The sequence below is a fragment of the Lepidochelys olivacea genome (genome assembly GCF_965140295.1).
Source record: "Lepidochelys olivacea isolate rLepOli2 genome assembly, chromosome: 10".
In the NCBI taxonomy this organism is placed as follows: domain Eukaryota; kingdom Metazoa; phylum Chordata; order Testudines; family Cheloniidae; genus Lepidochelys; species Lepidochelys olivacea.
Genome location: NC_140420.1, coordinates 75883565 through 75898355, shown reverse-complemented (window position 1 = coordinate 75898355; position 14791 = coordinate 75883565). Strand labels below are relative to the sequence as shown.

The following is a 14791-nucleotide window of genomic DNA, read 5'->3' as shown; positions in this document are numbered from 1 at the left end:
TGTTATTGAGTTTGTTTAAAAGGCACATTAAAATTAGAGATGTCAAATTTGTTTTTAAACCCATCTTCATTCCCGCCCTGTCAAGGGCTCGACAAAAAATTGGAGGCATTTTTGCCCAGAGGGAGCACAACTCTACTCAATGCAGTTGGGTGTTTTAGGATGATGGCCTCCGAGAGCTGTATAAAGGCTGAAAAGCAATAAAGCATCACTTATTCTTTGTCCACTGAGTGCTACTAAAAAGAACATTCTCTCATTACTATATGTAATATATAGGACAGTGAAACCAGAATACAAGTATCTGCAACCAATTTAATCTTGCCCACTTACTGCGACTTTTCACTATCAGAAGTTCCATGGCACCAGTTCCTCTAAACACTATACAATGATGAGGCTGCACAGGTGCTACATTTATTTTCTTAACAAGATTTGCAGCACAACCAAACAAAAATAACTGCTGTTTTCCAGCTATTTAGCTTGTTTGCTTGCATTTTTAGGAGCTTCATAGCAGGTGAAGGGTATGACAAGACTTGGGAAGAAGGGGTTTAAGCTGTCTAGAACCTTATTTTTAGGATATTGGCATAGCAGACACTTTCCTAGTTGGAACAACTGCTAAGCTTCACCGAAACATAACTTTTGTGGCTTAGGAAGATAACATGACAGTTGCGCCTCTACACAATTCTTCACCCCCTTCTGATGATTCCTGTTCCGTACACCACAATCTCAGGAGCCACACTTCTATCTTTTGAGAGTCAGTTAAGCTTTGCCACATAATTCAGTGCAGCTCTGCTGCATTTATTTAGTTCTAACGAGCTGCTTAGTACAAGAGGCTTTGCATAAAGGCAATGTGTGGTAAAAACCACCACAGCAGACAGAAAAGCTAGTACCACTTCAGAGGTATTTCAAAATATGCTGGGAAAAGACCAACAAAATTCAAAACGTATCCTTCTACTTAAGTCATTATGGGTAAGAGATACAGGATTGAGTTGTTGCATTAATTGGCTGTACTAATATAGCTGTTCCAATTCTTAGAGACAATATATGGGTAGTTTTGGGAGATGGGAAATAGTGACAAGAATTCTCCAGTAATACACCATTGCATATTTAAGATTAAAGATCTATTCTTAAACATTGAGTATGTTGGAGTAGATATATCTGTTCTAAAAGAGAGACTTCACAACCAGGTTTATGTTACTTAGTTCTAAAATACTAAACTCTAGTTTTCAGAGTAGCAGCCACATTTGTCTGTGGCTGCAAAAAGAAAAGGCGGACGTGTGGCACCTTAGAGTCTAACAAATTTATGTGAGCATAAGCTTTCATGAGCTACAAGCTCACTTCATACTATAGTTGTAATCAATTTCTATAAATAATCAGGACAACATAAGTTTTACATTTTTATTAACCAAAAGAACCCACAGGGCTCATAAATACAAAATACAATCATATCCTTGTATGTTAAAGTTTTGAATAGCAAGGTTTTTTTTTTTAAACCTGTTTCACAGTTATTAAAAACTAACCACGTGCATGCTAAATTTGTTATCGTACAAAGGACCGGATTCTACCCTCTAAACCTGGTATTAGACAGCAGAACTGGACCTTCAAACTTTCATCGTTTCCTTAAAAGATCGTGTGCTTAAAAAATCATCTTTTTGCGACAATGTAAGGCCACAGTTTTCCTGCAAACAAAAAGCAATCCAAGGATTTTGATTTTTTTTTTTTTTTTAATTAAACTAGAGATGCTTCTTTACCTTTCATTGACACATACTCTTGCTTGCATGATCAGGTTTGTACCAACATACTACCCAGATAACATATCAACCATTAGGTTTTATAGTCATTATAATCACCTCGTATTTTTTAGGCTAATATTCTGTATTACTAACATGAAAGTTAAACAATAGCCTGGCTATCAGTTTAGTTAGGACGGAAATGATATTTTCGTTGGGGGGATAGAGAGCGCGAGCGAGCGCGTGTTCGTTCCCTGTTAAGGTGCTGTAAATTAAAATACTGCATTGACTAAATGGAGCATGCCATCAAAAGGCAAGACAGCTATATTGAACTTGAGACTTTAAGACAACTCCAAGTGTCTTCTAAAAGATGGAGTCAAATTTTGGTTAAAGCTGCATTTGCTAGAGAAGACAATAGTTAAACTTGCAAATGAAAAAAACTGCAGTTTTAAAATATATGTATCTGCATCAGTACCACATCTATTATACAGAATGGTGAGTCAATAGTTAACTGAAGAGCTAGAAATTAAAGAAAAAAAGTGATACTAAAGGATGGAGACAAAGTGAAAATAAATATGCCTGCAGAAAAATCCCTGTTTCACTTAAAGATTTTTTTTTAAATAAAACCATTTAAACACTTAAAACTGTAGTTTGATAGAAGTTGCTATGACACTTACTTTTAATCACCAAAAAAATACAGTGTTCTACCATATGAAGCACTAGCATCTCTAACCCACAACCCTTTTGTCAGAGATACAAAGTGGTTTTAGCAGTTCAAAAAACCATATATCTAACACTACTGTAAACTGGACATTTGCACATTGAGAATGCCATTTTTCTGCTGCTTTTTTTCAAGTGAACTGCTGACAGTGTGGTCATCTGTTAGATTATCTACAAATTCATGCTTAGTAGGAAGCAAACATTCTACTCTAGACGAAGGCAGTAAGGGCAGGCAGCACCTTCATCCTTAGCAGCAAGAAAAATCTCACTGTTCTAAGTTACCTGAGGAAGAAAACAGTAAAATATTGCACCAAAGCAAAATTAGACAAGTAAAATACTAGAGTATGGATAACAATGAAGAGTACAGCCTCCGATGACAGACTAGGTCTTTGAACAAAATCACAGAAACTAGTGGAAAAAATGTGCGCCTTTACAGAAGAATGTTCCTTTGCTGGTTGATTGTGTCCAAATACATTTGCTTTCTGCTTTGTCTTCAGATCTAAACTAAATTTATACTCCTCCCCAAATCCCCTGCCTCTTTTTCATTTGTTAACCGCAGAAATTATTTAGGGTCCCTTTTAGAACCTTGCAGATTAGTGCGAGTCTTAGATGTTTTTGGATTCAGTCTGACCCTTAATAGATATCCAAAACAGAGGTAGGCTTAAAAGGCTTTTGAATAAATTCACTTTGATAAATATATCTGCTACTGGCAAGAAGTCATTCTCTGTTCCTTGCCTTGCATCCCATTATCATGCTATCCACAAGCTTAAGATACACACACAAATTATTATAGGAGCACAAGAGGCAAGAATAATTCCCTTGAGATCTCTTAAATCCCCCCCCCCACCACAAACCCCCACATAGTGCATAAGCTGTTATCGAAGTAGTTTATCTTTCACACAGTAAAGACTTGCCTTCATAATATTGCAGTAATAGCTATATTTTGCCATCCATGACAACTTTAAATTCAGCATGAATGATGAAATAGTACCACTTGACTGATGTTAGAAGGATATGTTCCCATGAAAAGTTTGTTTGTAGCTGGAGTTAGAGCTGGAACTCTAGTTTTTAGTTAGTGTTCCTTTTCTTGATTACAGACAGCGCAAAATGAAGTCCCTGCAACACAGGAGAATCTTTTGGAAATTCTATCCTACCTCTCATATTCTTGAGATACAAATGTACTTTAATTCAGATTCTTCCAAGCAGTTCTTAAGTGTAAGTACATTTTCATTCCTCTTTGATACATACTTAAAACTCTTGCTTGTACTTTATGTAGTATCTCTTCTTTATGAATATTCTCAAACACTTCCCACACCTCGAATCTTGGCTGCTCCCACTTAGCCACATACATTTGACACCCACATCTCCCATGCAGACTAATCCAAAAGGGATTCTTTTCACGCCAAACATGCTCAGATTTCCAACTCCAATTGCCTTTGCATTTTGTTTCTGAACTTAAGCTCTTAACGAGAAAGCAGTTTCCTTTTAGCTTTACTAACAGCTGAAGCATAAGGGTTTCCATTTAATCACAATACAGCTATTTCGAATATTGTTTAGAGCATGAATGAAACAGACTGGATCTCTTCTATATGAGTAGGATGTGGATCAATCTGTAGACAGAAAAAAAATCAAAATGTTTACTTCCTATACATTCATGTAATATTTAAACCTTTTATGTAGTTTGACATGAAACTTATTTACAAATCTAATAGCAGCATGTTGTTTTATTTACCTCTGAATAGAGAGGTGGAGGCTGAAACCGGAACTCCTGTATATAGGCAAACATGTGACCACATAATTGTTCTTCATAGTCAACTGGTTGTGAGTAAGCAGGAACATGTCTAGAGAACTCTTCTTGTGATACTATATCAGCATAATTTGGTGGTGCTTAAAAAAGAGAGATGCCACTGTCAAATAATAAGTTCATTGAATGATTCACTTGTTTCTAGATTGTGTATGTATCACAATTCCTGATAACATTAAGAAATTTACATCCCAATAGAACAATGAAAAATTCTACAAATATTAGGTATTTTATTTTAATGACACTACATCTGGTGAACAGTAAATTCATAAAAAGAACGGAAGTACTTGTGGCACCTTAGAGACTAAAATTTATTAGAGCATAAGCTTTCGTGGACCACAGCCCACTTCATCGGATGTGTGCATGTGTGTTCGTACACACACACACACACACACACACACACGTTTGAAGTTACCATACAAACAGAGGCTAATTAGTTAAGATGAGCTATTATCAGCAGGAGAAAAAAAAACTTTTGTAGTGATAATCAAGATGGCCCATTTAGACAATTGATAAATTTGTTAGTCTCTAAGGTGCCACAAGTACATTGTCAACTGTCTAAATGGGTCATCTTGATTATCACTACGAAAGCTTTTTTTCCCCTCCTGCTGATAATAGCTCATCTTAACTAATTAGCCTCTCTCAGTTGGTATGGTAACTTCCAGCTTATCTATCTATATCTTCCATTCTATGCATCCGATATAGTGGACTGTAGTCCATGAAAGCTTATGCTCTAATAAATTTGTTAGTCTCTAAGGTGCTACAAATACTCATGTTCTTTTTGCAGATACTAACATGGCGTCTGCTCTGAAACCGGTCAGTAAATTTATAGGGTATGCCAATTTTATGGTATTAATAAACTGAAATGATTCAAAAGGCAAATTACAAGAATTGAAGCTTTAAACTGGCATAACAGTCCCTGCTTCTATTATAGATATCATGAATCCAGATGAGAAAAGTTCAAAATACATACCTTCAGGGTGTTCTGGCATGGTCAGTGCCAACCAACTCATGTCCACGCTGAACTGGCCGGCGCTGGAGTTTCTGCTTGAAAACCCAGTACATGGAATTGTGCCAATCACCAGTGGCAATTCAATCATCAACTTGTTAGCACCAGGAATATGGATATACACCTGTGTGACAAATCCCACCCCACCCACATACAAAAGAATGAGAGGAGTCATGAAGATACAATGGAACTGAAGTTTATAGAAGCAGACTTCCTTTATGTAAGTTATTAAAAAAACAACAAATTTAGTGATTCCAGATAAGAAAAGTATAGCTAGTACTTGATAAAGCATAGAAAAGATAATAGTTTTAAGGTTGTCTCTAGATGACCTTTTCCTCTTGTTCTGTAACAAGTTTTGACAGAATCTTGATGCAAATAACTTTCAGGTTTACCTTTCCACTTCTGACTTGTCTCCATCCATCTAATCACACATTTCAGACCCACATTTTTCCCTGATAAACTTTACACGTGTAAAGCCCAACTAATTATTCCCCCTAAATTCTCTGCACTTCCTCCATCACAATAATTCCTGTCATTCAGTTTCAATAACCCGGTAATAACTTCAATTCCTTTCTTTGCCCCTCATGCCTGCAGGCCATGCCCCATTCTTGCTATTTCCTTCTCCATAATATACTGGAGAGCTGTCTGCAAAGAGAAAACTCTTCCATACCCTGCTCACCTTCCATCTTGTTAATTGAAACTTCTTCCTCTCTGGTCTCCAATACTGACAGCAACCAGTCACTATAAATTATCTTCTTTACCTAATCTGACATTGTCTTCTTTGTTGGAAAGAGATTGTGCCCCATTCTTGCTGTTGTCTATGTGAAGTCACTGATATGTCTGTAGTCTGATACATCTGTAGTCTGTTTTCCACCTCTATACGAACGTTTATTTTACTTTAAAGTCTTAAGATGTAACATGAAACATTCACACAACTGCATAACTATTAAGCATATAATTTGAACTTGATTATTTTGAAGCACTAAGTTTATTGGTAACAAACCTGTACTTACAGCTAAAGAATACTCTACTCTGATGATACAACAGTTAAGAATGGAAGGGGTTACAGGTGGGATTTTCAGAGTTTTCCCATTCCAGGTATCTGTACTCCCAGAAGCAATAGGGTTTCCTCGTACATTGGCAAGCATCTGACGGAAAGTCTTTGTCTTCCCACTGGCTAGATAAGTCTGTGTCTGGAAAATGGCAGCTTTTGGAACAATCAAACGAGAGGAACAATTCTCAATTTCTGCATAGATCGGTATGGCTTCCTCTAAAAATAGAAAAGTCTTGTAAATAAATGTGCAGTTTTCTAGCATCTATTATTTGAGGACAACACACTTTACAAAGTCTGCAAGTCATATGAATGTAGGATATTAGTTTTGTTCATCCCGTTAATGTACTCTACCTTTGTAAACTGGTGTCCAGAGTTAACACCTTTTTTTTTTAAATTTATCAATGTTTATAAACTAGACATGTTGTAAAAGTTTGGTTTGCTAGATGTATTATAGTGTTTCTCTAAGAATATCAGCAAAATACTTGCACTTCGAGAAGGCCTGTGATAAGCACTTAGATACATTGGGACATATTAGTAAATATATAGTTCTACAGAAAAAAACTAAACATACCATCCTAATAGAACAGTCTGCCTGCCTAACAGATTTATTCTGTTGTCCTTTACACTCCTGGTATCTCAAATGTAGACCACCTTTGGAATAAGAACACTAGCTTTCAATTTGCATTACCAACAGATGTAATCTTTTAACCAAGTTTACACAGGTCTGATTTCACTAACTGCTAAATGAGAAGTATTCATTTAACTGTTGTTACAAACAAGCGTTGGTTTTGCACTGCTTCTGTGTTTGAAGACATGACCTAAAAGCTTGATTATTAGGATTACGGTAATATTCACAAGCTTACTTCAGAGTTGAAGAAAATTCTTACCATTACAATATCCCTTCCTCTCAATTTTGGCACTCAGAGAGACTGGACCAGAGGTGAAAAACCAACAGCCAACCATCTTCTCCTGGCTTCTCAAAACAGGTATCTACAAAAAACACAATAATAAAAGTTTTTAATTTCAAATGGCAAAAGTTTGCCAGCTATTTTCACTGTGAAATTAAAGTTAATGGATACAGAGTTTTGAAATCTAGCTCAGAACCATTTTGGGATGAAATCCTGGTAGTGCTATTGAAGACTGTAGGAGTTTTCCCATGGTCTTCAACCAGAATGTGGTCATTTCCAAGTTAAAAAAACTCATCCAAACTGAATCCAACATAAAAACTATTAAATGTAAAAGTTATTAAAGTGACCTACGTACATTTTCAATGAATTTGAATTTCATCTGTATGGAAAAAGTTTAATGCATGGAAGTTACAGCCAAGTTTTACAGTCACTGCCTTTAAAAGGGCCAAGAGAAAAATATCTTCCCCGAAGGGCAATCATTGTATTTGGTTGTTTACGTTAATATTTAATTTTTATGCAAGAAAATGAAAGTAATTAGTTTAGCTTTTATTTCACCCATTAGCCTGGAACCAGCAACTATTTGACAGATAAAGAAAAAGTAAATTATATTTTACCTATCAATCAATCATAGTGAAGTGTGGGTGAGCACGTTTTGTGCCTGAGCTGGTCTATTTTCATAGTAATTTTGCAAGGGCCGAGTTAAACTACAAACAAACATTAAAATTCAGACCTAAGTGATGAAAGCAACAGCTCTCCCACAGCAGGACTGTCACGTTAGCTGAAATTCACATTACCTGTGCAAAGCTCCAAAAGATTGCTACAGTAAGCTTACTAAATGCAACTAAACTAAATGGGTGATTGACATTGAATCCCAGCTTACCATAACTCAAAGTCAGGATCCAAGGCATCTACCTATCTAGCTCACTGTCACTAATATAGTCCTAAAAAGATTTGCAGCAGCCAGTATTACTGCAGTCCATGAAACCGGAGCCACAACCCCGACACAGTCTTTGAGACACCTTGATGCACTGCTCCATGGCATTCAAAGTATTGCTCTCCCAGTTTTGGTGCACTATGGCAGCCTGTCCCCCATGTACTACAGAACGGTTGCAGCTATGAATAGAATGCAAAAAACAATTATATATTAGGGGTTCCCAAACTGTGGTATGCAAGCTTGATGTTCCATCCATTCACTTAACACTACATTTTTAAGATGGTGGTATGTGAATCAATGAAGTGTGGGAGCCACTGAAAGGCCCCAATCTTGTAACTTGTTGAGCACAAGCGGAGTCTCATTGACTTTCACCTGTGTGCAATGAGCTGTGGAATCTGGTCCTAAATATCCAAATTCCTGTTCTCTGTAATCAAAGTTGCATAGTATCATCAAATACCATCACGTCCTTAACCTCATACCACCATTATCAACACATAAACAGATACATTTTGGACAGTCACTATAAATTTCATTGAAAAGATACCTGATGCTCAAATCGGATTCTCTATTTTAGGCTATTGCTTAGAAGATGAACTGTGCTTTTCTTTACGATGTATGGATATGAGCGAAAATGTTTTTTTTTTAAATTAAAAAAATCTGCTTTTTTTAAAATTAGAAATTCAGGTTGCGACTTCAACATCACAAGTCACAAATGAAACGTCAATCAACTGAGATGTGATTTTTAGTTGGATTGTTTGAAATTTTAGTTTTAGATTGTTTGTAACTACTTATTTAACATGAATGGATAATTACATTTTGAATAAAACCAGACTTTGTAAAAGAAACAGGAGAGAGCCCACAGTAAACGCAGTCTGAGACATCAAGTAAGTCTTCCAGCAAAACACAACGATTTGGGTAAAAACATATCCAGCCTTCTTTACTTTTTCTCACACATACACACACACTAAAAGGGGCACAATCCCAATGTTAGAAGAAGGTTCTTTGCAGAATGAATTTAAATGATGTAACTTTAGATTCCTGCTGAACAACTCTTCATATGGTGTCCTTAAATGATTAAGTTTGAAAATCCTTTTTTAAAGTTTATAGTAACAATGCAAGTGCCTTTCAAATAAATAAATATTCAATATTATCCACATTAATTAGACAATATTGCCTATTTTTGATTAATAGAGTTGTGTATAATGCAAGGACTAGATCTGCTCCTTACAGATGTCACTGCCAAAAGATTTACATAAAAGTTCTAAATTTTAAAGAAAGAAAAATGAAACAAGAAGGATATACTATATTAGGAGAAAAGTAAATAATCTAACATAAAAAACCCCACATCTTAGCCTCATCAGTATTATGATGGAACGTTAAACATTATCTTAGGTATTTCTATGAAGCAGATATTCATTCATTCATATTCAAATGAATAGCCATTAGGTCCTAGCTGCTATCATGAAAGTGCAAGGTATAATTTTATATGATTTTGATAATATGGGTTTAGATAAAAGAATCTAGCTCATTAGCTTTCATCTTGCCTATTCTGTTGTTACTTATAGGCTGATGTTTCTTACTCTACAGTATTTCTAGTGATTATTAGAAGTTCAGTGCTTTAATGTGGCCAAATCCGTTATAAGAAATAACGGAAAAGATCTCTGAAGCAGCTGCATTCATGCACTTAATGTTAGAAAATGACATGCAAAATGGAAGGATACATAGCATAATGGCCAGAGCTTAAATGACAGTCTCAGCATGATTAATACTCTTCTGTAATTACTGTTCCTCAACCTACTATTATTGGAGTTTAGGACACTGCAGCCCTGTGAATGTAGCTGCTCTGGTAAAAGTAACTACTTTAGGCTTGTGCATTATTATTATTAAGCCTTATTAATGCATTTCAAGCCTGCATAACTTTTTGGCAAAAGCAGCCCTGCTGGCAGGGATGTAATCAATGGTATTAAAAAAGCCACTCTGTTTGCAATTCACACAACCCAAGATCAGCTATTTATAGAGAGCTTAGAAGGGAGCTTATATGCTTTCAGAAATCAGCAAATGACAGGCCATGGTACCACTGAACTGGTTACAGCTGGGTATGAATACTTCTTGAACACAGGTTTAAAAAAATTGCTCTTACCAATAAAGCTGGCGAGTTGACATCAACATGGCTGATAACCTGAAGTTCTCTCTTTACACTTTGATCAGGTACTACAGGCCTTTCCAGAACTGCTTTCACACAGTACTGAATACTGCCATACTTTCCACTAAAAGAGGTCACCAAAGGTCTGAAACAAACAGTCATAAAAACATTTCCACATAGAAGCTTATAACTTAAACACTAAATATCTCTCTCTCACACACACCCCCCCTTACTCCTTATATTTACTTTTAAATCCGCTTAGACAACAAAAACAACCACACCAGTTTTACTTTGATTCTCATACATTAGCACAATGCTGCAATGATGGAGTCAAATATGGTAGTGTTATATTTCTATTGGATTCTCCCCCCCCCCCCAATGTTATGGGAAGATTTCTATTTAAGCCTTTGGGGAAATGATAATACATAAGGCAAGCCTATGTGATGGCTGGTCAAGATAACCATATAAAAGTTGATTAATCTGATATAAAGAAATCAAAACAAGAGATTAAGTTGCTCCAGTTACTTTAGTTATTCTTCAAGAGCAAAAACTTTCAAAATCATCATTCTGCGTTATATTATTTTACTTACTCATGTGGAAGTTGAAAGCTGAATGGGAATTCATGTTTTCCAGCTTCTAACAGGAATAAGCCATCTTCACCTGTAGACGAATGAGGTTATAATTTTTTAAACAAAATATTAAAAATAGTTTATATAATTTATGGAGTTTTATTTGGATGCAAAAGGGACTCACGGTGACTTCAATGGGCTTCAGCTCAGACCCCATATATTCACCAAGTTCACTGGTGAACTAATGAAACTAGGGAAATGTGTAGAACTGAAGTTTCAACACTTAACTCTAGCAACATTCTAATAACATTTCCCCTTAAGTAATTTATATAAGGTTCTTGTTTTTGGGAGGAAGGGGTTAATCCACTTTTATAATTAGCAATCCAAACTTTATCAGTAAAAGATGGTTAATCACAAAAGTTCAATATTCAATACATACTCAGGTTACTAATATAAAAAAATCTTACAGTATGTTACAAAAGATGTTCTATTAAGACAAAATATTTAAAAATTCTAATTTTCTCCTTATATTTAGTTTTCACTTTGCTTAGACAACGAAAACAGACATGCTAGTTTTACTTTGATTCTCATGCACTAGCACAATGCTGCAATGGCTGAGTCACAAACATGGCAGTATCATGTGAACAAGTGTTTCTATTGGATTTTCCCCTCCTCCAGTTCATGGAAAGATTTCTATTTTGTTTCAATACTCACCTTTCATTCCAAACTCAACCATTCTTTTAAATCAAACCAATGTAGCTTTGGAAAAAAACATTATTTTTAAACTACTCATCAATTATCACCTCAAATAAGTGTACAATATCCCATTCACTCAAAAACCATACCATACAATATCATTAAATATACAAGAACTTTGTTCTTGTGTCATTAAAGAGCCTACCAAACAAGTTTGAAATTCCTTATATTTCAACTTTCAAGCATCCAGCATGGTCTCATTTCCAAATAAAGGCAGTGCAACAAATTTAGCTTTGTTTTAATGATTTTTCAAACTATAAACAAGGAAAATAAGCTTTTCAAGCTTCAAGTTTGGTCCTGTATTCTTGAAGAAACACTATAGTACATAATTGAATTTCCTTAAGACGGTATAAGGAGGCCAGCTGCTCTGAGAGTCTCCTTGCTGAGGATTTGAAAAACTGTTTACAAGGTACTCTAACATGCCTAAGTTCAAATCATGTGGATTTTGAACTAAGAATGTAATTGAATGGCTACATAATCAAACAAATATAATGCTAAACAGGATAGATTCAGGTGGAACACAAGAAAGGGATGGGGAAAAAGGGAAAGTTCAGGCTAACCGGGCACACTTTAGAACTAGATAAGTTCAAATAGGATAAGATCAATGGCTATTAGCCAGGACGGGCAGAGATGGTGTCCCTAGCCTCTGTTTGTCAGCAGCTGGGAATAGGGGACAGGCGATGGATCACCTGATGATTACCTGTTCTGTTCATTCCCTCTGGGGCACCTGGCATTGGCCACTGTCAGAAGACAGGATCCTGGGCTAGATGGATCTTTGGTCTGACCCAGCATGGCCATTCTTATGTTCTTTAGTATATTTTGGGTGTATTGCTCCAAATACACCCCAAAAACCGCTTGTGTTGGAACAGTTAATAAAAAGCAGCATTTCAAACAGTCACAATTGAACAAATCCCCTTCAATTGCATCAATGAGGACAAGTCAATGACAAGTTTGACTTCTCCAAATAGAAGCTGACAGCACATAAAATGTTTCTCAACAGGTGTAAGTTACTGTTTATTAACCCTCAAATCCCTCCAAACGACAGATAGGATTTTTTCAACTTCTATGGACCCAGAGAAGGCCACATGGCAATTTTCTAGAGTGTTACAGACACTCAAGGAGTGGAAAAGGGGACTGCTACCATGTATTGCTCTGAACTGTTAAAAAGTTAATTTAGAAATCTAATCAAAGCATCTGTATTTCTCAAACAAATGCATTTACTCAAATTTTACTAGATACTTCTTAGCAGCTTGAAAGAGAAGTGGATCAGAAATGCAAAACGTTTGGCTAAAATCCCACAGTGAGCCAGGAAGACAGCTCAGGAGCCTCATCTCTCATTTCCCCAGCTACAGCTACCCAGGAAACGTCACACCTATTTTGGGAACTCACTTCCCAAGTTTCCCACTGATGACACACCTGAAAATAAAGGCCAGCTGCGGAAGAGAAGCGGCAGCTAACCCATTACCATTGCAAAAGTCAGAGTACCGCGGGCGTGACACGGGCACTGGACATCTCCCCAGAGCACGGCTGGCTCCCCAAACAGGGTTAGCAGGGAAGGCGAACAGGAAGACACAAGAAACAAATCACCAGAAAACCAGACAAGTCACCAGAGGGGACGCTTGGCTCCACAAGGCCAGCCCCTTGCGCAGGAAAAGATTACCATCAACCCCTCCTACGGGGCCCCCTCCCGGCTCACCCCTTCGGACCCCCCCCGCCCGCCCGCCCCTCACCTGCCGGGGGCTGCCGCAGGAGGCTCTGCCGGACGTCCAGATACCGCACTTCGGCCTCCCGCCGGGGCCCCGGGACGCCCCGCCCCGCGACCCCGCGGGCCCGGACGGACGCCTTGCTCCAGGCCGCCCAGGCCCGGCCCGTGGCCTCGAGCCGCAGGGCCCGGAGAAGCAGCGGCCCCGCCAGCTCCACCAGCACCTGGCCCGACACCGTGTCGCCGCTCGAGTAGCCGCCCCGCCGGGCCTCATCCTGGAGCACCAGGGCCAGCTCCTTCACCTTCCCCGCCGCCGCGGGGACCAGGCCGGGCCCTGCCGCCTCCGCCGCCATCGCCCCACGGCTGCCGGGGAAACCAACCGCCGCCGCCGCCGGTCGCTTTAAACCGGTCCGCTTGGGCCGGCACCTAGCTGGCGAAAGTCCCACCCACCGCGGCGTCTTATTGGTCACCTTCCGTCTCCCTGGTCCACTATTTGCCGCCTCCCTGTTCAGTCAGGGGCCTTTTCCCAGCACACGCCTCGAATGCGTCACCCTGCGTGATCACTCATGTTTGGCCAATAGGGTGGCAGCAGTGCCGCGTGAACAAAGCTTTGATTGGAGGACAGGCGGCAGCGCGGCCAATCAGAGGGCACATCTACCATGTGCCCAGGCTGTGGGTAAACAGGATGGGAGGGGGGGAAGGCGAGGGGGCGGAGCTAAGATAGGGGGTGGGGCACTCAGGGAAAGGCTTTTGCCAGGGCTTCCCTGCAGCTCGTGCGGTGTGGTCACGACGGTGCCTCAAGGGGGCGCGGGGAGGCTGGAACATGCAGGTCAAGCTCCTGACTGTCTGGAGGGCAGCAGGGCCTGCCCCATATGCAATAGAGAGACCTTGGCATCCTCGGGGGTGGTTTTGGAAACCACTGGCTCACTGTTCAGCTAGGGTTGACGCCCATCCGGGTTTTATCCAGACAGTCTGGTTTTGGACTTCTGTGTCCGGGTGCCTAGGGTTGCCAGGTGCCCGGTTTTTGGAGACCTGCCAACCCTCCTGGTTTCGCTGGGAATCTCCCAGAGGATACTGAAGCCAATCCGGGAGATTTTAGGGCGCTAAAAATCTGTTATGTTCTCATTCCTAGCACTCCTCTTATTACCACCAAAACCCAGACGCTGTGGGATTTCCTCTTTGTAGTAAATGTGCACGACCTGGAACTTTGCCCTATATTTGGGCTTTATCGCAGTGGTGGGCAACCTGTGGCCCATGGGCCGCTTGCGGCCCGTCACGGTAATCCGCTGATAGGCCTCCAGACAGTTTGTTTACATTTGCAAGGCTGCCCGCAGCTCCCAGTGGCTGCAGTTCGCTGTTCCTGGGGCAATACTACTAAAATTACCCACAGATATTCCTTTGGATTTTCTAAGCAAGGCTTGCGTTGCCTGTGTTCACACACCTTTTTGTCTTTGCTCTCTGAGATTAT

General features: G+C 39.1%; 1 protein-coding gene across 2 annotated transcripts; it reads right to left on the bottom strand.

Moving 5' to 3' along the window:
* Positions 1-1420: 1420 nt before the first annotated feature.
* On the bottom strand, positions 1421-13745 carry ARRDC4 (arrestin domain containing 4). Of its 2 annotated transcripts, none has more exons than XM_084642471.1 (8): positions 13352-13745; positions 10887-10956; positions 10294-10441; positions 7199-7301; positions 6271-6527; positions 5222-5381; positions 4177-4331; positions 1421-4054 (listed from the first exon to the last, which is right to left on the bottom strand). In XM_084642471.1, the coding sequence occupies exons 1-8, from the start codon at positions 13674-13676 to the stop codon at positions 3998-4000; spliced, it is 1275 nt and encodes a 424-aa protein (XP_084498597.1). In that variant the 5' UTR covers positions 13677-13745; the 3' UTR covers positions 1421-3997. The 2 variants fall into 2 exon arrangements, with proteins under 2 accessions (XP_084498597.1, XP_084498596.1); XM_084642470.1 differs by having other exon boundaries at positions 6271-6464; positions 13352-13743.
* Positions 13746-14791: the final 1046 nt, after the last annotated feature.

Bases quoted from the DNA above. Each gene is read 5' to 3' on its own strand.
- ARRDC4 (XM_084642471.1), bottom strand. From the start codon at position 13,676: ATGGCGGCGGAGGCGGCAGGGCCCGGCCTGGTCCCCGCGGCGGCGGGG. The intron at 10,442-10,886 runs GTAAGTAAAATA...TGTTTGTTTCAG, and splicing joins AGCTTTCAACTTCCACATGA to ACCTTTGGTGACCTCTTTTA. The intron at 6,528-7,198 runs GTAAGAATTTTC...TTCTATTTTTAG, and splicing joins GAGGAAGGGATATTGTAATG to AGGAAGCCATACCGATCTAT.